The sequence below is a fragment of the Myxocyprinus asiaticus genome, chromosome 50, assembly GCF_019703515.2.
Source record: "Myxocyprinus asiaticus isolate MX2 ecotype Aquarium Trade chromosome 50, UBuf_Myxa_2, whole genome shotgun sequence".
Classification (NCBI taxonomy): Eukaryota; Metazoa; Chordata; class Actinopteri; order Cypriniformes; family Catostomidae; genus Myxocyprinus; species Myxocyprinus asiaticus.
The window spans coordinates 17,090,711-17,118,020 of record NC_059393.1 but is presented as its reverse complement, the minus strand read 5'-3'; the positions used below and the strand labels follow the sequence as shown (position 1 = coordinate 17,118,020).

The 27,310-nt window shown below is 40.5% G+C and overlaps 1 protein-coding gene across 1 annotated transcript in view; it reads right to left on the bottom strand.

The window, feature by feature from the left end:
- LOC127438903 (inaD-like protein) overlaps nt 1-22,640 on the bottom strand; it is a 163,299-nt gene extending 140,659 nt beyond the window's left edge. The window contains 6 exon segments of the mRNA XM_051694807.1: nt 7,183-7,363; nt 10,019-10,136; nt 10,139-10,157; nt 17,999-18,172; nt 22,346-22,524; nt 22,619-22,640. Of these exon segments, the coding sequence (XP_051550767.1) occupies nt 7,183-7,363; nt 10,019-10,136; nt 10,139-10,157; nt 17,999-18,172; nt 22,346-22,524; nt 22,619-22,640 (693 nt within the window).
- Between the last annotated feature and the right edge of the window lie 4,670 nt (nt 22,641-27,310).

The window sequence follows — 27,310 nt, the reverse complement described above, 5'->3', positions numbered from 1 at the left end:
GACAAGCAATGCAGCCGGGAAACTCCACCATTTCTGCTACGTACAGCAAGCGCTGAGTGCATGAAGTGTCCAATAGTCCACACTGCGTTTTGACGGTTGAAGAAGTGCATCATCCGGGTATGCATAGTACACTTCTTTTTGTTGCATTTTCAGTGTAGACATACTACTCACACTACTTACACTACAAAATTAAGAGTGCAGAAGTGTGCTGTTTGGGATGCGCCTATTGACCAGTATTGGGTAATCGCTAGAATAATGTGTTACTCCTTAAAAAAAAAAACTTGATTAATTAAAAAGTACATTTTTATGGAAAGTAAAGCATTACGTTAACGTTACTTTTTTCTCACAGCCACTTTCTCTTCTGCTGTGCTAGAGACATTACATGTCATGCTGGCTACTGTACAACACTCATGTCAAAACAACACTGTAAACAAACAGATATTTAGAAATTAGGTCTTCACGTCATATTTATAATAAAAAATCAATAACATGAATATGCATGATTTGTTTTTCCATCAACATGGCAGCCAATATAAATAATGAAGAATAATCACTGTCTTACCTAAAGCAGCAAAGTCCAACACTTGAACCTGCATCATATATGTCATCATGTGCTGTGCCCATCGACAATGTCAGTCAACTTAAGACGTTTTTCCAAAAGTCAGGATAAAAGTCAATGGAAATGCCAGCCTAACATGTTCAAGGAATGTGTCTGATAATAAAATAATATTTTTCACTTAAGTCATCTCAGTGAAAGCTTGTTTTGAGTTGATCTACGGTGCTTACAGGCACCACTGATTGATCGCATACAACTTCAAAGGCACATGTTGATACAACTTGAATGGAATCGTTTTTAATGCTATCAAAATGTCATAAAAATGGTTTGTTTCATGAATCAAACTACTTGTTTATTATAAAACAAAAATGTAGAATCTTTTTAGAAACTAAGACATTTTCTCTGCATACACAATCGATGTAGAATGTTGCTCGGAACCACTGATCCAGAGCCAGATTTTCTCATCCCATTCTCCCAGTTATGGGAAGCTGTAATGCGGAGCAGCTCGACTGCACAAGTCAGTGAACTGAGTATTTCACCCTGTGTATCATGTTGTGGCCAGTGGAAGACTAGTCTTATAAACTTGTAAACATGTTTACTGATTTTTTTAATGCAGTGTGTATTAACACATGAATCAATCCTGTTTCACTTAACCGAATGTTGACCTCATATTACGCTAAAACACGCAATTTTCCTGGCTTGTAAAGCTAATGTGCATGCACATTAGCGAGTTGATTGACAGGCGATGCCTGTATCTAAAAAGTGATTGGCTCTGTTACCTGCAAGGCGGAACTTCCTTTCTACATCCATTGACTGTTGGGTGCTAGAGCTTCTTGGTTGGGCATTCCAATTTCTCCCATTCATTTAAATAGTAGTGACTCGTCTCTGCTAAATAGTCTCTGGCCTCACATTCTATAAAACTACAATGCCCATCATGCACTATGTCTCCTCCCTGAAGTTTGCACACTTTTACTCCTAAATTTCTTGCAATACAGGGAAAGTAGAGGTGTACAAAGCAACGCGTTACTTTATTTAAAAAGTAGCTCCGATATTATGGTCTAAAATAAAAAATATTGTGTTACTTTAATAATTGCTCGAAAAAGTCATATGATTACGTAACGTTACCCCCAACACTGCTATTGACTATCAGGTAGAGTACAATTTAGTATAGACCATTTTACAAACACTTAACTCAAAAACAAACAGTTTTTTGTTAAGCCTTATTTCCGCTACATCTTATGCACAATGCGCATCGGGAAACGGGCCGAATGCAATTGGGTGCAGTCTTGAGTAAAAAAAGGGGGAATGTGAATCGAGTTGGAGGCAAGTGGCGTTAAAAGTTAAGCTCCACTCAGAGTGCGTTCGCCATTTCCATTTCTTTGTGGTCCAGTTTCACAGCCTCGCATGGTCGTTTCCCATTGATTGCACACTGTACACTTCACATTAGATTCGTGGAGCACCATACACCACGAGACTTCCTCCATAGTCAACTGTAAAATATCAAAATGTTTTATATCCTCCGATTAGATAAATCATTTGACTCTGTCCAATTTGACAAAAAACAAATTTGACTCCCGGGTAATTGGTTCAAAGCATACTTCTTACGTCAGTGCATCCTGATCTCATTAATCAGGGTGGCTAAAACCGTTAATCTTATGACTTTGTTCACACATAGCATCAAAACTGAATATTTCAGGTAACGTTACAACTTCTCATTAAGGGAAATTGCCAGAGCTGATTCACTGCTATTTTCAAAATGGGTCATGTTCACACATGACCTCTAAATGGAAAATTGCAGTTAATTTTCTAGAAAAGGCTGTATGTGTGAAAGCAACTAAAGGTTACTAAAGGTTACTACAGCCACTGATCAAAGTCAAGGACAGGAAAGCCCATGAGTGACTTTTGCTGGTCGCGGAGACAAACTGATCTTACCCCAGCCACGTTTCTAAGCACCCCAGTCCCCATGGGCTCTTATAAACGACCTGCAATCAGTAAATTTCTGTTCTCTTATTACCAGGCCTTTATCTGCCATCTGACTATCTCTGCAATTTTCCCACTAATCTCATCTAATGAAAACTCCTCTTTGCCATTCGCCCTGTCGCTCTTTCGAAAAAAAAAAAAAATTTACACCCACTGTGAGGGGAACAGAACAATTTCAGAGATAAGAAGTCCTCTTTTGAGTACCAAAGGAAACACTTGGCTCTTTTTTAGGAGACTAGTACTTTCTCAGGTCGAAATTCTCGGCTGTTGAGTTCTGTGGATAGCGGAACTAGTTTGGAAATGGGTGAAACATTCTACACTGTCAGGACGTTAAGGATGTCAGTGGTTTGATTACCATTTTACCATTAATTGGTCACACTGCATGTAACAAAGCATATTTATCATGTTCTTGGGTGTTTTACAGAAGAAAGCAATATGGGGTTGGAAGGCAATGAGGGTGAGTAAATGATGACAGAACTTTCATTTTTGAGAAAACTATCCCTTTAAAACATATGGCAAACCTACATTGAATCAGTTCTGGGATGAGTCTGCAAATCTTAAATGTCTTCATCATTCCTCAACCCAAACACAAGAAATACGGCAACATTTCTGTACACAAACAGCCATATTTCCTTCAGGCCATGGCTTATATAAAGATATATACATTAGCGACACTTGATGAAAAAGCCATTGTGGGAGGGGAGCCAGGAATTCTGAGAAAACATCTCAGTTTGGAAAATGGAGCAGCCATCCCAGAGCAGTGCATCACAACTCTTGCTTGCAAGAAATTTTCCAATGGAGTATAATTAGGATTCAAGATATTTTCAAGGGCTTTGGAGGTCTGAGTCTACTGAGAGATAGAAAAGGACACAAGGGAAGGGGACGTGCAGAAAAATATACCTCAGCTACATTTACCCCTGCTCCCCTCCTTTTAAGGAACTGAGCGGGGATCCCTTGGGATCTGAGCAATCTTAAATAGATAAATATTTTCTCAGCTTTAACCGATAAGAGAACAGATTGAAATAAAATGTTAAGAGGGGGGACTGTTTGAATACGGGGGGTTAGGAAGAGGACAAAACGCATGCTTGTGAAGTGACATCTTTACTGCTGAGCTTTTAAGCCAATATATGATGATTTGACACAAGTAATTCATGTATTTGATTGACAGGTATAAGCATTTTTACATGCACAATCTTTACCAATAACGCCTAATATAGTTTTCCTTTATCGTGGTAAGGTCATATATGGTTTCAGAAAAAACGGTTGATTTTTCATTGCAAATAAACACCTTTTTTTGTCAAAAGTAGAGAATAATCCAACGATTTCAAGCCTCGTGTAAATGCGGTTTTCTTGCGTTGTATAATTTTTTGTATAAGCTGATTTTTGGTTGTCATTAGTATGCTGATGCGAATGTAAACACACAATGCACCTGGACAATTTTCACTTTTTCAGGGCTTAAATTTTATATGATCTTAAAGGGAGAATCTAACTAAAACATTTCCAGGGGTCACATTTCACAACAAAATCAAAAGAAAAAAACGTAATTATATTCAACCTGCTCTCATAGATTGAACATTACTCTATATATATATTTTTGCAAACTGTCACAAACTATTATTACGTGCCGCTTTCTACATTTGGCTGCAGTTTCCTGGTGAAATGAACACTAGAGGTGTTACAACTGTGCGTTTTATTCATTGTCACACAAATCACAAGAACAATAGCTGATTATGACTTTATAAACACTTATTTTTTGCTCTATTACTCACCCCCGCTGTGTTATCAAAACACTTTTTTTTCCATTAATTTTTTTAATTTATGACCATTTCCCTCTAAATGTAATGCATTGTCAGCTTTTATTTATTTTCTCATTATTTTTTGTAATTTCCACTATTCTCAATGGCAAATCTTATTAGATCCTCACAGACTACTCTAATATGGTAATTTTTTTAATTTGAATCAGCGTAAAGGGAGTACAACAAATGCTCTCATACATTATACATCTTTTTTTGGCATTCAAGTAATGAGAGTAACATTTTCTTTGCATTTTGGGAAAGAAAGTTTATAAAAAAAATAATGTCATACATTTTCGAGCAAAATATATTTACTTATTTTTAGTTTCCATTAGGGTGGAATGTGTGTGTGTGGGGCGGGGGCGGGGGTTTAGTGGAGGGGCATGAAATATGACACGGACATGTTCTTGGCAGCTTTTGTGCCATTTATCCAAAAGGAAAACCAAAATGTTTTTTAACATCACCATAATCAGCAACATCACATCTTGGCACAGATTCCTGCACCCTCCACTGCATTCAATCTTTACAGTGTCAAGTCATGCTTGTGATAAAATCTATTTTATTTTTATGGAGACCCACAAACAGACACTTAATCTTACTTATAAACAAGTTCAGTGACACCGACTACTTTTGTTGAAATCTGGTGACAGATAGTTTGGCTTGGCAACAAGCAACCAAACAAAAAACAGACATTTAGTTCCCAGTGCTCTATTAAAACAATTATGAAACAGCACAGGTCTGGATTTGATATGCAGGATGTGGCCATGAATTAAGGACATTAAACATTTCAATTTGAAAAAATAAGCATGGCAGAAACACAGCACAGATCCATAACCTGGCCTCTAGCGTGCTTTTCTTTTTTTTCGCACCAGCGTGGATCTCATCAGTCAAACTCTGTTCTTAGCATTCACTCTGTGTGCATTTGCAGTCAGTTTGAGGTAGTTTATTAAAGTGGATGAGGGGGAAGCATTGTTTTTATTGTTGAAGGGTTAGGTTAATACAGTTCATATCATTGCTGCTGGTCTTTTCCAGACTCATTTTCGCCATCTTCTGAGTTGATTTCATTCTCTGCTCTGAGGATTCAAGGTGGATAAAATGAACCAGAGAAAGTTTTCCTGTTTTGACCTTCTTCTGTCACTGGTTTAAAAACTGGAAAAGCATGTTAATCAGCCCCCGTTTAAGGAAATAAGAGGATATTTTGATAATCAAATTATTATAATGGGAACAAGGCAAATAAATACAATTACCGTCAGATTTGTTAATCTACATTTGATACTGTAATTGGTCTAAAGTTTAGCAATAGTTTACCCAACACCCTTGAAAACCCTGTAAAAGCCAAAATAAATTTGGAGTCCACCCAGTAGGATATTTGCTGCGACATATTGGCGTGTGCTTGTGTGGTACCACGTATTCAGCTCATGATTCCGTCCCATACTTTTTTATACATTAACGAAAAAATAAACAAATAACAAATAAATAAATAATAAATAACATTTTTTGTCCGGATCTATTAAGTTATTCAAAAATTTACACAAAACAATAACTTGAATACACCTCTAATATGATGAAAATATTTTCAGTTACTGAGTTTAAAGTCATTTTGATATTTTTTTTCTTGGGCTTAAATTCCCAGAAGTAGTGTATCTGTCCAGAGACAATAAAACAAAAATCAAAGTTTCATTAAAAGCTGAAATTCTTGCCAGGTCTCCTAAGCAACCAAATTGGCCTGGTTGCTAGGGAGGGTAGAGTCACATGGGGTAACCTCCTTGTGGTTGCTATAATGTGGTTCTCACTCTCAGTGGGGTACGTGGTGAGTTGTGCGTGGATGCCGCCAAGAATAGCATGAAGCCTCCACACGTGCTACATCTCTACGGTAACACGCTCAACAAGCCACGTGATAAGATGTGTGGATTGATGGTCTCAGACACAGAGGCAACTGAGATTCATCCTCCGCCACCTGGATTGAGGTGAGTCACTACAACGAGGACTTAGAGTGCATTGGGAATTGGGCATTCCAAATTGGGGAGAAAATAAAAATGTTTTTAAAAAAAGCTGAAATTCTAAGTTAATGTTGGCTTGAGTAATGCAGAATGCTTTATTATTATTATTATTATTATCATTATTATCATTATTATTATTATTATTATTATTATTATTTCTTTAAAAAAATAAGCATTGGAATGATGTTGTTTTAAAATATTATCAATATTTGAAAAAACTCACCAAATCAAAGTCAGGTGGTGCAACCAACATGTAGGTTGCCAGTTTTTTGTCATGTGACCAAACAAACAAACAAGCAAACAATAACCAGAAAGCACCCCTTTAGACAATCATGACTGTGTGTGTAGTTAAAAAAAATACCTTTTTTTTACTTTTAAAAAAAGTTTACTTTTATGTTTGTAAATTAAAGATTAAGTTGTGTACACTCATGTATTCAAGGACCTTTTACTTGATGGTTACACCACATGGCATTTTAAAAGTCATTATGTTTTTATTTTATTTTTTTGTAGAAAATGCTATAAATGTTTTTCAGAAATGTGTGAAACCAGCATGGATAGATTAAATTTCTAAGAAACTGAAATGTGTGCTTTCAACTAGATTTATAATCGATTTCTCATTTTTATCATCACAGACAAACTTATGACCCCGAAATATGTATCGGAAGACCTGTGAGCGCTCCCAGAAATTACATCTGCGCTACATTAATTCAACTGAAAATATACCTGGAACCATACAAAAAAGAAACCTAATCAGGGATATCCTGAAGAACTATGAGGGATATACAGCCCTAGTTAAGTGTTTAGGATAAAACTGAAGACTTGTTCAATGGGGTGACATTTAAAACAAGCATACCGTCTGAATGGGTCCAGATGTAGAAAGCCTAGGCTTGGCAGCAATGTCTCTGGCCATCACCAGCTCCACATGGTCTCTCTGCTGCTGGAGGAGAGCGATGGCCTGCTGCTGGGTCACGCTCTGATCCAGAGGAATCCCATTAATCGCCAAAATTTGATCATTCTTCTGCAATCTTCCATCCCTGGAGATAGCACATATCCCAGCTTAACCAACCATGAACATATACAGTGGTGTCCAAAAGCCTGAAACCACTAGTAAAAATGCTTCTTTTTTAAAAACTATTGTTTTATAATTTAATACAAAAGTTTTCATGATAAATGATATTATCAGCAAGCAAACTGAAACATTTAATTAGGAAATTACAGATTTCCCGATTCGATTCCATTTGATTCCGATTTTAATTAATGTGGGTTTATTTCTGTCCAAGCAGCAAAGTTCAAAGAACTTCTCTCTCAGCTAATGCAGTTAATTATAAAAAGCCTTTCTAGGTACAATATGAATTCTACAAATAATATTTTATTATGTGTTTTTAATATGCAAATCTTTTCTTGTTTCATGTTTATTATTTACATGCACAACTTGTATTATTATCCATGTATTTACTGTACATTGATATGTAGAACACGTGCTAAATCAGTACTGTCTCTTTAAGACTACCGGCATCATTAATGTGAGATAGAGTTGCATGGTTTCTTTAGCTGTGATCGTGGTGCAGAACTTCTTCACCAAAATACTACTCAATCATTGTGAGTGAAATCTAAATATTTACCAGCTACTGGCTAATCATAGTGTAAAGGGTAAAGGATTGGCAAGGAGGAGGTGGGAACCGGCTGAATAATCAAACTTTTAGTGCAAACTCAACTTAAAACAACATAAAACATAAGACACACATACACACACAGCAGCCACGTGCATCCGCGGACATGCCGTCACCTGCTCCACAACCACTCCTCCATCCTCTGGCGGACAACAGCCGCTCCTCCCCTAAAAAACATCCAGTGAGCGGCAGTTCTGCGGACGGAAACGCCTTGTTGATGAGAGAGATCAACAGAGAATGGCCAGACTGGTTTGAGCTGACCGAAAGGCTACGGTAGCTCAGATAACCCCTCTGTACAATTGTAGTGAGCAGAATAACATCTCTGAATGCACAATACGTTGAACCTCAAGGCGGATGGGCTACAACAACAGAAGACTCTGTTGGGTTCCACTTCTGTCAGCCAAGAACAGAAAGTTGAGGTTGCAGTTGGCACAGGCTCACCAAAACTGGACTGTTACAGTTCAGCAAACGTCGCAGAAGTGTTTTGGTTGAGTGCATATTAACGAGAGGGGTCAAATGGCTTCTTTACTGCATATCTGCTGTGAGTGACTGGAATTAATATTTTTTGTTTTGATGTTTAAATCAACAACTGAGTGTATAGAACAGAAAGGTGTATTAAAAGAGACTGGGACATATCCTAATAGAACAGAAAGGGTATTAAAAGAGACATTACTTTAATGACAAATGGATTGCGTGGATCTCGTCTTTGGACAAACATTACACGGAACGAGTCAAACCAAACTTTTACTTTCAACATGCAGTGAATAGATCTCGATGCTGAACTTCTTTACCAATATACGACTCAATCACTGAACATTTACCAGCCAGTTGTTAATCACAGACATTTTTAGTCATATAATGGGAAATTTGGTCACATATGTGAGTGATTTACTCGCATTGAAGAGGGTTGCGCATAGAGTAAAAGATCAGTCATGGGATTTAGGAATTGATAGAGATAGTTCAAAATATAGATTGCGCTTAATCAAGATTTATATTTTTCACGCAGCCCTATTTTACATCTTAACTTTTCTTTGTTTTACATTTTTAACATCCTAAAACCCAATGTATGGTCTGCCACATAATGCAATGAACAATTCTAACATGCAAAACATGGTCAAAAATGTCCTTTTATCTTGTAGCTCAAACATGTTTAATAAAGATACTCAAGGCATTCATTACAATTTATGTCAAATGTGTTAATCTGTATTCATCAAAGTAATAGGTCTACATGGCACACCATAATAAAATGTTCTAAAAGATCAATGTCAAAATATTTACGGAAAATGTAGTTTCTCAAAACCTTGGGTACTTTTCCCAGCACAGCAGACAAGACAGAGATATGGTTAGTTAGTGATTTTACGCCATGCCAGTTTCCATGGCTATTTTCATGGTGAAACAACCTATTTATGGGGGGGGCCTGGGTAGCTTAGTAGCTCAGCAGAGTTTGCTAGCTCGCTAGTTCAAATCCCAGAGCGTGCTGAGTGACTCCAGCCAGGTCTCCTAAGCAACCAAATTGGCCTGGTTGCTAGGGAGGATAGAGTCACATGGGGTAAACTCCTCGTGGTCGCTATAATGTGGTTCGTTCTCAGTGCGGCGCGTGGTGAGTTGGGCGTGGGTTGACGGTCTCAGACGCGGAGGCAACTGGGATTCGTCCTCTGCCACCCAGATTGAGGCGAATCACTACGTGACCATGAGGACTTAAAAGCACATTGGGAATTGGGCATTCCAAATTGGGAGAAAAAGAGGAAAAAAAATCCACAAAAAAACCTATGTATAGGTTTTTAAATTTGTTTTTGATTTAAAACTGATTCAGGGTTGACTTTGATAAAAATCTATTCAAAAGTGTTTGCTGAGTAAAACATTTTCCTAAAAGAAATAAAACCTGCACAATCCAATAAAATATTCTTCAAAGATAGTGGACACCGACATGCAGAGTATAATGGTGGACCTTCGTCTGATATTAAAAAATTATGCGTGAATCTGGAAGACAGAGTCATGGATAAATCAGAGTGATCTCACCTGTCTGCGACACTCCCTTGTTGTACCTGCCTGACGAACACACCATGACTGCCCACCCCCTCCAGTCTCAGGCCCACCACACTGAAGCCCAAGCCTCCAGATAATGGCTTCTGCAGCCGATCAGCTCCGTTCTCCTTCCCTGTGATAAAGAGTTAAGAGATGCTTCACTTCAAGAAAAAAGTAATAGAAGCCAAGTATTCTGTATAGCCTTTACATCCAAGTTATATTGCAAAGCCACCTACACAAAATAAAACAAGTGGTATGTTCGTTATGTTAATGCAAATATCTAAATATGTTGAAATATGTTTCAAAATGGCGCCGCAGATGGCTGCTTTGGTGTGGAGCTCTCTAGCATTCTTGTTACTTTTGTTTGTTTGTCATGTTTTTTGTCATTCTTTCCCTTTCAGTTTCACCAGAGATGATGCCAGTGTTTGTTTATTCAGACATTTTATTAGACATCTTAGTTGGAGGTGCAGCGGTGCTCTACAAGCGACAGAAAAGACACATGAGGGAAGCGAGCTGGCGCGCTTGTGAAGCTTCGTCAACGCGGCTTTAGGAGTCCACTGCAGAGTATTCATCTGGCGAACGTCCGCTCCCTCGCTAACAAAATGGATGAACTGCTTCTGCTCACTCAAACAAATAAGGACTTTTCTAACTCCACTGCTCTGTGTTTCACTGAAATCTGGCTGAATGAAGCCATCCCAGACAGCACGTTTCATCTGCCGGGCTTCCAGCTGTTTAGAGCGGATCGCGTTGCGGAATCATCGGGGAAAACGAGAGGCGGTGGAACATGCTTTTACATCAACGAAAGCTGGTGTACAGATGTGACAGAGTTGAAGATGTGCTGTCCTAATTTAGAAGCACTCTTCATCAACTGTAAGCCTTTCTACTCGGCACAGGAATCTTCCTTGTTCATTCTGGGGAGTGTTTATATCCCACCACAAGCGTGCGTGATTTGGCTGATCAACAACAACACCCGGACTCATTTATTATTATTCTGGGAGATTTTAATAAAGCTAACCTCACCTGTGAACTGCCAAAATACAAACAACACATCACATGCCCCAGTGACAGAAACATACTGGAACACTGCTACACCACTGTAAAGGATGCAGATCGCTCTGTCCCACGTGCAGTTTTAAGACTCTTTGATCACTGTCTGGTTCATCTTCTCCCGACCTACAAGCAGAAATAAAAATCAGCTAAGCCTGTAGTAAGGACTGTAAAGAGATGGACCAATAAAACAGAGCTGGAACTACAAGCCTGCTTTGACTGCACTGATTGGAGTGTTTCTGAAGCTGCAGCCACAGACCTGGACGAGCTCACAGATACTATGACATCATATATCAGTTTCTGTGAGGATATGTGCATCCCTACTATGACATTCTTATCATTCAATAATGATAAACCATGGTTTACAGGAAAACTCAGACAGCTTCGTCATGCCAAAGAGGATGCTTACAGAAGTGGGGATAAAATATTGTACAACCAGGCCAGGAACACACTTACTAAGGAAATCAGAGTGGCTAAAAGAAGCTACTCTGAAAAGCTGAAAAAACAGTTTTCAGCCAATGATCCTGTATCTGTGTGGAAAGGCCTGAAAAGAATCACCAAGTACAAGATACCTCCCCCTCGCTCTGTAGAGAGTCAACTAATGGCTGATGAATGTGTATGTGTTTTACTGCAGGTTTGAAAAGCCCAGTCTCACACTTCTCCCCCGCTCTGTTCTTCACTTCACACACACACCAACACCTCCTGGAACCCCCCTCCTCCCCCCTCAATGTGCACTTATGATCTGCGAGGATGATGTGTGCTGGGTCTTTCGGAAACAAAAGACTAGGAAAGCTTCAGGCCCAGACTCTGTTTCACCTGCCTGTATTAAAATCTGCGCTGACCAACTGGCCCCCATCTTCACAAAGATCTTCAATAGATCACTGGAGCAGTGTGAATTTCCTTGCTGCTTCAAACACTCCACCATCACTCCGGTCCCCAAAAAACCCAAAATCACAGGATTTATTGACTACAGAACTGTCGCTCTCACATCTGTGGACATGAAGTCGTTTGAGAGACTGGTTTTGGCCTATCTGAAAGATATCACTGGAGCCCTGCTGGACCCCCTTCAGTTTGCTTACTGACCAAACAGGTCTGTGGATGATGCTGTCAAAATGGGACTGCATTATATCCTGCAACACCTTGACAGACCTGGGACTTATGAAAGGATCCTATTTGTGGACTTCAATTCAGCCTTTAATACCTTCATACCTGATCTTCTCTCAACCAAACTGACCCAGCTCTCGTGCCCACCCCAATCTGTCGATGGATCACCAGCTTTCTGACAGATAGGCAGCAACTAGTGAGACTGGGGAAACTCACATCCGAGACCCTCACTATTAGCACTGGTGCTTCTCAGGGATGCATTCGGTCTCCACTGCTCTTATACCTATACACGAATGACTGCACTGCAAAAGACCCCACTGTCAAGCTCCTCAAGTTTGCAAATGACACCACAGTCATCAGCTTCATCTGCGACGGTGACGAGTCTGCATACAGAAGGGAGGTTGATCAGCTGGCTGTCTAGTGCAGTCACAACAACCTTGAGCTAAACACGCTCAAAACAGTGGAGATGATAGTGGACTTCAGGAGAAACCCCCCCCCACCACCATCCTGAACAGCACTGTGGCAGCAGTGGAGTCATTCAGGTTCCTGGGCTATACCATCTCTCAGGACCTTAAGTGGGTGTGGCGGCAGGGGCGTGGTCAAGCATCTCTCCGGAGAGAGAGAAAGCGGTAAGGGCGCTTACACCTGAGCTAAATTATGTCTAACACCTGTCTCTAATTTCAGTGAGCACGGGGACAGCGGCATAAATAGACACACCAATTGTGCTCCCGGACACTCCCACGCCGTTACCCCCGCCAGCATTACAGAAAATGGGGGTGGCGGATGACCCTGAGGCCTTCCTGGTTTGTTTGAGCGGACCGCCGAGATCTGGGGCTGGCCGCTCGGCCAATGGGCGGCCCGACTGATCCCACTATTGTCCGGGGAAGCCCAGCTCGCGGCTCAACAACTGCCAGCAACGAGCCTCCTGGCCTACAGAGATTTAAAAAGAGCCATCTTGCAATGGGTTGGTCGCACTCCGGAGGAAAGTCGTCAACTCTTCCGGAGCTTGAAGTTGGAGAGCTCCGACCGCCCGTTTGCCTTCGCCCAGTGGCTCTGTGACGCCTGCCGAAGATGGCTGCTAGCGGGGGACCGCTACGTCGATGGAGTTATTGACCAGGTGGTGCTGGAACAATTCACAGATTGACTGCCAAAAGGGACGGCGGAGTGGGTCCAGTGCCACCGCCCGGCATCGTTGGAGGAAGCTGTCCGACTTGCGGAGGACCACATGGCGGCGATCCCGAGGGCGGAAGAGCCCTCCTACATCTTCTCTTGTTCTGCTCTCTCTCCAGGTCCCGTTCCTGCCCCACGCAGACGAGGAGGACTTCAGCCCCTGAGACCAGTTCCCCGGGTGTGGGAGGCGACACCTTCCCCTACTCCAATGCCCCGCCACTCTCTCCCTCGGGGGGGGCGCCCGCCGACGCAAGTGCGGGCGTAGCGCCTGGGCAGGCCTGCTGGAGGTGCGGAGACCCGAGCCACTTCCGAGATCAGTGCCCTCTGATGGAGCTGGGGACGGTGGTGCAGGTCTCTGACCTCCCACAGGCTGCCCCTGACCGGGCCAGAGCGTACCGGATACCGGTAAGTGTCAAGGGGGGTACTCACCAAGCGTTGGTGGACACCGGTTGTAATCAAACCACTATCCACCAACGCCTGGTTCAACCCGAGGCATTGGTCACAACTAAAATGGTGAAGGTGAAATGTGTACACGGGGATATTCACAAGTATCTGGTGGTGACCCTGATGATTAAATTCTGGGGTAAAATCATAGAGTGGAGGCCGCGGTTAGTTCCCGCCTCACCCATCCGCTGATTTTGGGGACTGATTGGCCTGACTTTAGATTTTTATTAAAGGGAATTTGCGCGGATGGGTCCTGTACGAAAATAGGGAGATGTGTGATGTGCGATGCTCTGGCAGGGGAGGCGGAGCCGGGGCCGTCCTCGACAGCTCCACGTCATAATGACGAGAGAGGGGGAGAGGCTGCAGCCCCTCCCCTTCTCAGGGAATTCCCTGAGGGGGATTTCCCTTTGGAGCAGTCGCGAGACGAATCCCTCAAACACGCCTTTGACCAAGTGACAACACATCGCCCTTTCATACCCCTATTTTGCAATTATAAATGAGCGGTTGTATAGAGTGACACAGGACACTCGGACCAAAGAGGATACAACCCAGCTTTTGATTCCAAGGAGCTGTCGGGAAATGGTATTCCAGGCGGCTCATTATAATCCCATGGTAGGTCACTTAGGTGTGCGGCATGCCGCGACTGCCAGCTGGTTAACCCACCGGCCACCCCAAAAGCGCCATTGCGTCCTCTCCCTCTGATCGAGGTCCCCTTTGAGAGAATTGGAATGGACCTCGTCGGGCCATTAGAACGGTCAGTACGTGGACATCGCTTTGTATTGGTCCTAGTGGACTATGCAACGCGATATCCGGAAGCAGCGCCTCTTAGCAACATCTCAGCACGCAGTGTTGGGGAGGCACTTTTCAAAATAATCTCCCGGGTGGGGATTCTGAAAGAAATCCTCACCGATCAGGGCACAACGTTTATGTCATGGACACTACACAAACTGTACGAGTTGTTAAATATTAAATCGATTCACACCAGCGTGTACCATCCTCAAACGGATGGCCTGGTAGAACGATTTAATAAAACCCTCAAAAACATGATTCGTAAGTTCGTGCACGATGATGCTAGAAATTGGGATAAATGGCTCGACCCCCTGTTATTTGCAGTACGAGAGGTCCCGCAAGCCTCCACTGGCTTCTCCCCATTCGAGCTGCTGTATGGGCGACGCCCACACGGTGTGCTTGATGTATTGCGAGAGGCCTGGGAGGAGGGACCTTCAAACAGTAAAAATGAAATTCAGTATGTTCTTGATCTTCGAGCAAAACTCCACACTTTGGGGCAGCTAACACGGGAGAATTTGCTCCAAGCTCAAGAATGACAGTGCCAACTGTATGACAGGGGAACTCAGCTAAGGGAATTTGCACCGGGAGATAAAGTGCTTGTATTGCTTCCCACATCGAGCTCTAAATTACTCGCCAAGTGGCAAGGACCCTTTGAGGTCACACGACGAGTGGGAGATCTCGATTATGAGGTTAAACGAACCGATAGAGGGGGCGCACATCAAATATACCACCTCAATCTCCTGAAATTGTGGAGGGAGGCGGTTCCCGTGACGTTGGCTATGGTAGTTCCCGAGAAGGCGGAGCTCGGACCGGAGGTGAGTTCAAAACATAAACAGTTCACCCCGGTCATTTGCGGAGACCACCTCTCACCAAGTCAACTCACGGAGGTTGCTAAGTTGCAACAGGAGATTGCAGACGTGTTCTCCCCTCTACCAGGACGTACGAACCTCATCCACCACCACATCGAGACCGAGCCGGGGGTCGTGGTACGTAGCCGCCCCTATCGATTACCCAAACATAAAAAACAAATTGTTCGGGAAGAATTGGATGCAATGCTCGATATGGGGGTAATAGAAGAATCCCACAGTGATTGGTCCAGCCCAGTTGTTCTAGTGCCTAAGAGCGACGGGTCTGTACGATTCTGTGTGGATTATAGGAAAGTCAACGCGGTGTCTAAATTTGATGCATATCCAATGCCTCGCATTGATGAGTTGCTCGATCGGTTGGGCTCTGCTCGATTTTACTCGACACTGGATTTGACAAAGGGTTATTGGCAGATCCCCTTGACACCAATTTCCTGTGAGAAAACCGCCTTCTCCACACCGTTTGGATTACACCAATTTGTGACACTTCCGTTCGGTTTGTTTGGGGCCCCGGCTACATTTCAGTGTCTCATGGACCGAATCCTCAGACCGCATTCAGCCTACGCTGCTGCCTATTTAGATGACATCATCATTTATAGCAATGATTGCAGCGGCACATGCAACATCTGAGGGCGGTTCTGAGATCGCTGCGCCGAGCGGGACTCACAGCGAACCCAAAGAAGTGCGCGATTGGACGGGTGGAGGTACAGTATCTGGGGTTCCACTTGGGCCATGGGCAGGTGCGTCCCCAAATTGACAAGACAGCGGCGATTGCGACCTGCCCGAGACCCAAGACCAAAAAGGGGGTGAGACAGTTCCTGGGGCTGGCTGGCTATTATAGAAGGTTCGTGCCTAATTATTCAGACGTCACCAGCCCGCTGACTGATCTCACTAAAAAGGGAGCTCCAGATCCGGTCCAGTGGACGGAGCAGTGTCAGTGGGCGTTCACGCAAGTTAAAGCTGCACTTTGCGGGGGGCCGCTTTTACATTCACCTGACTTCTCTCTCCCTTTTGTTTTACAGACAGATGCTTCAGACAGGGGGCTGGGGGCCGTACTCTCGCATGTGGTGGAGGGGGAGGAGCGCCCGGTACTGTACATTAGCCGTAAGCTCTCGTTAAGGGAAACTAAGTACAGCACCGTAGAAAAGGAGTGTCTCGCCATCAAGTGGGCGGTCCTCACTCTCCGATACTACCTGTTGGGGCGGGCCTTCACCCTCTGTTCCAATCACACCCCACTCCAGTGGCTCCACCGCATGAAAGATACCAATGCCCGGATCACCCGTTGGTATCTGGCTCTTCAGCTGTTTAAGTTCAAGGTGGTCCACAGACCGGGGGCGCAGATGGCTGTTGCCGACTTCCTTTCCAGGAATGGGGGGGGAGTGGTAGGCAGGCCGGATGCCGCCCCGGCCTGAGTTGTGCGGTGGGGATATGTGGCAGCGGGGGGGGGTCAAGCATCTCTCCGGAGAGAGAGAAAGCGGTAAGGGCGCTTACACCTGAGCTAAATTATTTCTAACACCTGTCTCTAATTTCAGTGAGCACGGGGAGAGAGGCATAAATAGACACACCGCAAATAGAAGAAGGAGAGAGAGCCTGCGCACGACAGACCCGAACCAGAAGCAAAGATTGTTTATTACAAATAATGAGAGTTTATTTTGTGAAGCGGTGTGTGATAGTGGATTAACTTAGTGCATTACGTGAGACTGTAAATTGTGCTGCAAACAGAGAAAATAAATCCTTACCTAAACAAGGAAAGCTGCTTCTCGCTTCCTCCTTTACAGTGGGACACCCACATAGACTCCACTGTGAAGAAGGCTCAGCAGATGTTGTACTTCCTTCGCCAACTGAGGAAGTTCAACCTGCCACAGGAGCTGCTGACACAGTTCTACTCGGCCATCATTGAGTCTGTCCTGTGTACATCTCTAACTGTCTGGTTTGGTTCAGCCACCAAATCAGACAGAAGGAAACTACAACAGACAGCCAGGACTGCTGAGAGGATTACTGGTGCCCCCTGCCCAACCTCTAAGACCTGTACGTCTCTAGAGTGAGGAAACGTGAAGGCAGAATCACTCTGGACCCCACACACCCTGCCCAATCCCTGAACTGTTGCTCTCAGGCCGGCACTACAGAGCACTGAGCGCCAGGACATCCAGGCACAAGACAGTTTTTGCCCTCAGGCCATTTTCCTCATGAACAATTAAACTGCCTCAGTACTCCCCCATAGTGCAATAATGTAAATAATTATCTCATGTACATATTTAAATTCACATATTTAATAACTGTACATACCCCTACCTTGCACATACATTACCACTTGCACATGTACATATGCCATTCTGTTATATGTCCTATTATTGGCATGTCTATTTATACTCTTACCTTGTTTTATATTCTGTGTCTCACTGTAATGTTCTGTGAGCACTTGTTTCTCCTATCACCAAAAAAAAATTGTGTACGTGACAACACTTGGCAATAAAGCTCATTCTGATTCTGATTCTAATTGTGATTCTGATACACAGAGCAAATAAATCAATAAAATTGCAATAAATAAGACACCCACATTTGCCGCAGCATATATCCATTTCTGAAGCTGCTCGGAAGATGCATTCATCGAAACTATATCGTTGGACACCACGGATCCCAGGCTACTGGACGGACGACTTGCTCTGACGATCAACTGGCCCTTTTTAGAGAAACTGAACTCGCTGCAGGTGTCTGGGGACAAGCTGTTTAACTACAGAGCAGAGAGGATAAATTCAATACAATAGACCTTATTCAGAGTAAAGGCATATGTAAATTTTGGTGGAAATATCAAGCATACGACCATGCAATCTCCTTAGACAAAAATTTGTTGTGAATCCATAACATGCTGCATAAAATCATGTGTAATTTTATTACACAGAAGGAAGTCATACTAGTTCGGAACATGTATGACATGAGAGTCAACAAATGACAAAATTTTCATTTTTGAGGTGAACTATCCCTTTAAGAAATCATGTTTTGCTCAATCTAAAGATAACTGCCTGAAGAGCATGGCTGGGTCTAAGGGGGGCTGGGGGGGGACATTGCACCCCTAAATTTTCCATGCCGTGAGAAGCTTCTGACATCCCCCTCCTGGTCTGATTAAGAGACATGCACCCCCCCACCCCCGCCCCCCACCCAAAGATCGTATCTTAGTACCGGCCCTGCTGCAGAGGTACAACCATGTCCTACAGGCAGAGGCAAGGAAGAAAAAATAAAAGGGAAAAAAAATCAATACATTCCTCTGCAGTGTACACTAGTCCCAAACAGGTAATGTATTAATGACCTTTAGACTCAAACTGTGGGAACTTATCAGTCTTGTGCTTATTTAGCCTGGGCTGACAGAGCAGGTTCCAGCCTACTTCATCGATACATCTCCGACAAGGCAGTTACTCAAGCCGAGACAGCGGATATTAAGGCTTGATAGAAAGTCCGGCTGTTCCCCGCCTCAACATTCTTGATAGGTTTTTCACCTGATGCATTCATAGGCGTGCGTCTGACCTTCCTAGCACTTAGAATATGAAGGCAGGCTTCCGTTATTGCCATTATCTTAATTTGGTGTGTGGATTGTTTATTGTAGAGAGGTTTCTTGTGTCAATAAAAACTCCGGCTGAATACAAATAGGAACGAGACACTTTCAGTGTCTGGACTCTGCTGTTAAGAAATGCTTGATCACAGGCTTTCCTTTTGGGAAGGCTAAGGGATAAATGGGTGTTCATTTTTTTAAAAGATATTTGCGTCGAGTTTAGTCAAGTAATTCCTGGCGTGACTGATGTGGCTTAATAAATACAAATTAACAGCATACTGCGCAAAGGAATCAATAAAACCATCCTTTTATTTGACCTTGGAGATATGCCACAATTTTGCTGCATTTAAACTAGAGGTAGACTGATATATCAGTCTTAACGATTAATCTGTACAGTTAGTCACTTTTTGGAACTATCGGTTATTGGCAAAGATCTATGATAGTTTTTTTATTATTATTATTATTATTTCTCCATGTTTCTCTATGGCTGGTGCTTGGTTGAACAATAAACTGCATTCTATAAATCAATTTGAAAAACTATTGGCTGATTAATTGGTTATTGGTCTTTCACGCCACCTTAGTTATCGGTATTGGCAAAATCCACTATTGGTCAAACTCTAATTTAGGTATTGATAGCACTTAAAATTAATTAATTAACAAACATTACAATATGTTGATATTAGGGGTGTGACGAGATCTCGTGCCACGAGTCTCACGATATTAAAATGTGACGATATCAGCATGACGGAGTGTGAGGGTGAAATTAGCATAGAAGATGCCCCCACCACTTTGAAATAGTTTGTGTGGCAGCATTTTAGGTACCCGGTGGAAACAATAAACGGCAACAGAGTGACAGACAAGACACGAACAAAGGCTGTGTCTCGTTTGGAAGGCTGCGTCCTCCGGAGGTCGCATTTATCGGCCGCATATGTCATCGAGGCTGTCTCGTTTCATTTTAAAAAAAATTGTTTTATCTATTGTCAATGCCTTTTATGTATATGCACTTACATTTATATAATTGTTAACCTTTTTTGCATTCCCAATAAAAAAAAATAATTAAAAAAAAAATGAAACGAGACAGCCTCGATGACATATGCGGCCGACAAAAGCATCCTCTGGAGGACGCAGCCTTCCAAACGAGACACAGCCAATATGTAAGCACTGTAAGAAAATAGTGCCGTACACCGTGGCTAACACAAGCACTATGCAAAGACACCTACAGAACCACCGCAGCTCTCAACTAAAATCAACCAGGTCTGAAGAGACTCATGTGAAATCATACAGGAGAGAAGCCAGTCATTTGAGTTTGTAGCAAACCTTTTACAGTGCTTGAATATTGTTCTGTCTTTTAATGCATATGATAATTCATACTCAGGAAGTAGAACTGAAGTGACATTCATTACAAGATGATTAGTTAAAACATTTCAGAATGCACCTGCATTGTTTTGCATTTTGTGACTTTCAGTCGAATAAAAGACTATTTTTCCAGTCATATATACACTACTGGCCAAAAGTTTTGAAACACTTGACTGAAATGTTTCTCATGATCTTAAAAATCTTTTGATCTGAAGGCGTATGCTTAAATGTTTGAAATTAGTTTTGTAGACAAAAATATAATTGTGCCACAATATTAATTTATTTCATTATAAAACAAAAATGTATTTAAAAAAAAAAAAAAAAAAGTTTTTGAAATTGATGACTTGGACCACATAATAAAGACAAGCAGTCAATAATTGCCCGACATAGATGGGAACTCCTTCAGTACTGTTTAAAAAGCATCCCAGGGTGATACCTCAAGAAGTTGGTTGAGATAATGTCAAGAGTTCATGTCTGCAAATTCTAGGCAAAGGGTGACTACTTTGAAGATGCTAAAATATAACACAGTTTTGATTTATTTTGGATTTTGTTTAGTCACAACATAATTCCCATATTTCCATTTTTGTTATTCCATAGTTTTAATGACTTTACTATTATTCTAAAATGTGAAGAAAAAAAATATAATAAAGAATGAGTAAGTGTTTCAAAACTTTTGACCGGTAGTGTATATAGTGTTAAAATATCGTCTCATCTCGTTCTCGTGAACCCAGTATCGTGTATCGTCTCGTCTCGTGAGTGTTAAAGGGATAGTTCACCCAAAAATTTTAATTCTCTCATCATTTACTCACTCTCATACCATCTCAGACGTATATGACTTACTTTCTTCTGCAGAAAACAAATTATGATTTTTAGAAGAATATTTCAGCTCTGTAGTTCCATACAATGCAAGTGAATTGATGGCAAAATTTTGAAGCTCAAAAAAATAAAATTAAAAAATAAATCACACAAGTCAGCATAAAAGTAATCCATAAGACTCCAGTGGTTAAATCAATGTCTTCAGAAGTGATATGATAGGTGTGGTTGAGAAAAAGATCACTTTCACATTCTTCTTCTTGCGTTTTTGGTGATTCGCAATCTTCATGCATATCGCCCACTACTGGACAGGGAGAAGAATTTCTTGCAAAAAGGTATTAAATTTTTATTTGTTTCTCACCCACACCTATCACATCACTTTTGGAGATATGGATTAAAACAATGGAGTCGTATGGATTACTTTTATGCTGCCTTTGTGATTTTTACAGTGTCAAAAATTTGGCACCCATTCGCTTGCATTGTATGGACCAACAGAGCTGAAATATTCTACTAAAAATCATAATTTGTGTTCTGCAAAAGAAAGAAAGTCATACACATCTGAGATGGCATGAGGGTGAGTAAATGATGAGAATTTTCATTTTTGGGTGAACTTTCCCTTTAAGCTCAATCAACAGCATTTATGGCAAAATGCTGATTAGCACAAACAATAAACTTTGACTCATCCCTTGTTTAAAAAAAAATAAAAATAAATGGTGGTTACAGTGAGCCACTTACACTGGAAGTGAATGAGGCCAGACCATAAACTTAAAAAAAACACACAATTTCAGAAGTAGTCTATAGCTACAAGACGTGAACATTAAATGCATTAACATTTGTAATATACTGAATATAACTTTAAACAGAAAAGGTAGTAAGCGATTTTATTGCACTAAAATAATGTTAACACGTATAATGTTTACGTCTTGTGGCTATACTTTTGAAAAAGTTAGTATTTTAATGTTTAGGATTGGCCCCATTCACTTTCAGTGTAAGTGATTAACTCTAACCCAGATTTTTGCTTGTTTTAAATAATCAAGTGATGAGTCTATGTAATATAGATTTTCACTTGGCAGACAATAAACAATCCCATAGACTTACACTGAAAAAGGGCTGAGCCATTTCTAAGGACTCCATATGAATATAAAAGAACTACTGATCTGTTAAGCCTTGTAATGTCTGTAGATGTCTCACCTGGTCTTTCAGCTGTTTGACGGAGTGCTGTAGGGTGAGGATGTGGCCAAACAGAGGGCTCTGCAGGGCTTCCTTCAGCGTGCCATGCCTGTCACTGTTTGTCCACTCTTCCCTCTGCATGAGCTTGGACTGCAGCCTCTCCGAGGCCTGAAGCACCTGCTGCCGCTTGGAAGCAGACACTGAGAATATTCACACAAACTCAATCAAAACATTAACCATGGAAAGATGGATCAGATTGTCTGATTTGCTGCAAATGACTTAAATCTGTGATACCTGTCGGTACATTCTCATACATTGTTGTTCCCTTGCAAATTCAGTGCTGATATATCTGTAAAAGATGTGATCTGAGAAAAATAAAAAGAATATATATATATATATTACATTTACGGTAAAATACTGGCATCATCATCATCACAACTGTGGTTGCCAGAAATTTAACGTAACAAAATATGGTGACCATGTTTCAAGATTTACGGGATGTACCGTAATTTTGATGCCTGTATTTTACGGTTCACTACCGTTTATTTTATTAAATTATATAAACTTGATAAACTAAACTTTGGAAATATAAGTTCCTATAAGTCTGCTTTTCACTTTAAAATGTATAGTTAGTCACCATAATAACTACAAGTGGCCACGTGAGGACTAAGTTCATCAAGACTGGCTCTTCCAGGAGCAATAATTAATACACATGTAGAGACAGTGCACAGTGTCACAAAAAACCATCAGGGTAACACATGTGATACTAAAAGCAATAAACATGAACTTAACTACAATCAAATATAACACAGAACAACCCAATGTACATTACTGATATTAAAAATAACAACAACTATTACCATAAAAAATAATGAAATGTGATGAGTCACACAGGGACTTCTGGGAATGCCCGATTATTGTTTTTCACTGTAATTTTAACAATAGTTTACCATAAAAAGTACATGTATTATCTTGTTACATTTTTACTGTTAATTATACAATAAAATCATATTTTTTACATCTAAGAAATGTATTGTACCACAAAATTACATGTATTGTCTTGTTAAATATAATTTTTTTACCATATGTGTTAAGGTACAGGCACCTGTTAGCTGGTACCTGTTACCTGTAAACCTGTTTAGGTGCCTGTTAACAAATTAACTTTTTTTTTTTTTTTAAAGGAATGTTCCTGGTTCAACTCATTATTACAAGTTGTGCTCAATCGACAGCATTTGTGGCATAATGTTGGTTACCACAAAAATTTATTTAGACTCATTCCTCCTATTCTTTAAAAAAAAAATAAAATAAATAAATAAATAAAAAAATCGAGGTTACAGTGTGGCACTTACAATGGAAGTGAATGTGGCCAATCGTTGGAGGGTTTAAAAGGCAAAAATTTTAAGCTTATAATTTTATAAAAGTACTTGCATTAATTCTTCTGTTAAAACTCATATTATTTGAGCTGTAAAGATGTTTAAAATGTAATTTGTACAGTCATTTTAGGGTTTTAGGGTTTGTTGACATTACATCATCATGTGAACGAAGTTGTAAAATTAGTTATAACTTTACATAGAAAAGGTTAGTAAGCGATTTTATCACACTAAAATCATGTTTACACCCATTTCTTTTGTCTTGTGGCTATACTTTTGAAACAGTGAGTATTGTAACGTTCAAAAATTGGCCCGTTTACTTCCATTGTAAGTGCCTCACTGCAACCCAGATTTTTGCTTTTTTTTTTAAAAGAAAAGGAGGTACGAGTTGAAATTAATTTTTGTGGTAATCAATATTATGCCACAAATGCTGTTGATTGAGCTCAACTTGTATTGAACCCAGAATATTAAAATAACTGTCATTATTTACAGTGTTGCTACAGCCTTTAAAGGAGTATTCTGGGTTCAATACAAGTTTAGCTCAATCAACAGCATTTGTGGCATAATGTTGATTACCACAAAAATAATATCAATTCATCCCTTCTTTTCTTTAAAAATATACTGTAATATTTTCAAGGTTACAGTGAGGCACTTACAACAGAAGTAAATGGTCTATTTACCAGTATGTGTCCAGACTTTACTTTTACTATTCCCTTTGTTTTCAATGATGATTTTCATTACTGTTACACCCTTTTTTTTTTCAATTGTATTACAGTAAGAGAGCTGTTGTTGTACAATGATTTTAAATATTAAAATCTGTAAAAATGAAAGGCTGCACCGAGGGTGTATAAAGATGTATACATTTACAATTTAATATACTTATAAATTTATTATATATATATATATATACACATACATATACACACACACACACACACACACACACACACATACACACACACACACACACACACACACAAAACATTTTTTTAAAAAAAAAGAAACGTCCTCTCACATTCAACTGCTTGTATTTTCAGCAAATTTAACATGTGTAAATATTTGTATGAACATAAAAAGCTTCAACAACTAAGACATAAACTAAACAAGTTTCACAGACATGTGACTAACAGAAATGGAATAATGTGTCCCTGAACAAAGGGGGGGTCAAAATCAAAAGTAACAGTCAGTATCTGGTGTGGTCACCAGCTGCATGCCTAAGGCACGTTCACACAGATGAGCAGGGACCCTGGGCATTTTTCTTTTGGTGTTTTGAGTCAGTAGAAAGGTATCTTTAGTGTCCTAAGTTTTTATAACTGTGACCTTAATTGCCTACCATCTGTAAGCTGTTAGTGTCTTAACGACCATTCCACAGGTGCATGTTCATTAATTGTTTATGGTTCATTGAACAAGCATGGAAAACATTGTTTAAACCCTTTACAATAAAGAATCGTAAAGTTATTTAGATTTTTACAAAATTATCTTTAAAATACAGTGTCCTGAGAAAGGGACGTTTCTTTTTTTGGTAAGTTATATATATAGTATATATATATATATATATATATATAAACATACACACACAAGGGCACCAAAGGTTTGGAATAATGTACAGATTTGGCTGTTTCTGAAGGAAATTGGTACTTTATTTCACCAAAGTGGCATTCAACTGATCACAAAGTATAGTCAGGACATTACTGATGTAAAAAACAGCACCATCACTATGTGAAAAAAGTCATTTTTGATCAAATCTAGACAGACCCCATTTCCAGCAGCCATCACTCCAACACCTTATCCTTGACTAATCATGCTAAATTGCTAATTTGGTAGTAGAAAATCAGTTGCCATTATATCAAACACAGCTGAAAGCTATTTGGTTCGTTAAATTAAACTTAACATTGTCTTTGTGTTTGTTTTTGAGTTGCCACAGTATGCAATAGACTGGCATGTCTTAAGGTCAATATTAGGACAAAAATAGCAAAAAAGAAACAGCTTTGTCTAGAAACTCATCAGTCATACATTGTTTTGAGCAATGAAGACTATACAATGCTTGAAATTGCCAAAACAATTGACAAAGGACAGCTGGCTCTAACAACGACAGAAAGAGATATGGAAGACCAGATGTACAACTAAACAAGAAGAGATGTACATCAGAGTCTCTAGTTTGAGAAACAGACGCCTCACATGTCCTCAGCTGACAGCTTCATTGAATTCTACCCGCTCAACACCAGTTTCATGTACAACAGTAAAGAGAAGACTCAGGGGTGCAGGCCTTATGGGAAGAATTGCAAAGAAAAAGCCACTTTTGAAACAGAAAAACAAAAAGAAAAGGTTTGAGTGGGCAAAGAAACACAGACATTGGACAACAGATAATTGTAAAAGAGTGTTATGGATCTTAACCCCACTGAGCTTCTGTGGGATCAGCTAGACTGTAATGTGCGTGAGAAGTGCCCGACAAGACAGCCACATCTATGGCAAGTGCTACAGGAAGCGTGGGGTGAAATGTCACCTGAGTATCTGGACAAACTGACAGCTGGAATGCCAAGGATCTGCAAAACTGTCGTTGCTGCACATGGAGGATTTTTTTGAGAACTCTTTGAAGTAGTTTAAGAAGTTCTGAATTTTTTTTTCAAATTGTAATAGTACTTTTTCACGTTATTAATGTCCTGACTATACATTGTGATCAGTTGAATGCCACTTTGGTGAATAAAAGTACCAATTTCAAAATCTGTACATTACTCCAAACTTTTGGCCACCAGTGTGTGTGTGTGTATATATATATATATATATATATATATATATATATACACACACAAACAGTTGAAGTCAAAAGTTTACATACACTTAGGTTGAAGTCATTAAAACTCATGTTTAACCACTCCACAGATTTAATATTAGCAAACTATAGTTTTAACAAGTTGTTTAGGCATCTACTTTGTGCATAATACGAGTAATTTTTCCAACAATTGTTTACAGACAGATTGTTTCACTTTTAATTGACTAGATCACAATTCCAGTGGGTCAGAAGTTTACATACACTAAGTTAACTGTGCCTTTAAGCAGCTTGGAAAATTCCAGAAAATGATGTCAAGCCTTTAGAGGTGTACCTGTGGATGCATGTTAAGGCATACCTTACAAACTCAGTACCTCTTTGACTGACATCATGAGAAAATCAAAAGAAATCAGCCAAGACTAAAAACAAATTATGGACCTCCACAATTTTGGTTCATCCTTGGGAGCAATTTCCAAACACCTGAAGGTACCATGTTCATCTGTACAAACAATACTACACAAGTATAAACACCATGGGATCATGCAGCCATCATACCGCTCAAGAAGGAGATGCATTATGTCTCCTAGAGATGAACGTAGTTTAGTGCGAAAAGTGAAAATCAATCCCAGAACAACAGCAAAGGACCCTGTGAAGATGCTGGAAGAAACAGGTAGGCAAGTATCTATATCCACAGTAAAACAAGTCCTATATTGACATAACTTGAAAGGCTGCCCAGCAAGGAAGAAACCACTGCTCCAAAACTGCCATAATAAGCCAGACTACAGTTTGCAAGTACACATGGGAACACAGATTTTACTTTTTGGAGAAATGTCCTTTGGTCTGATGAAA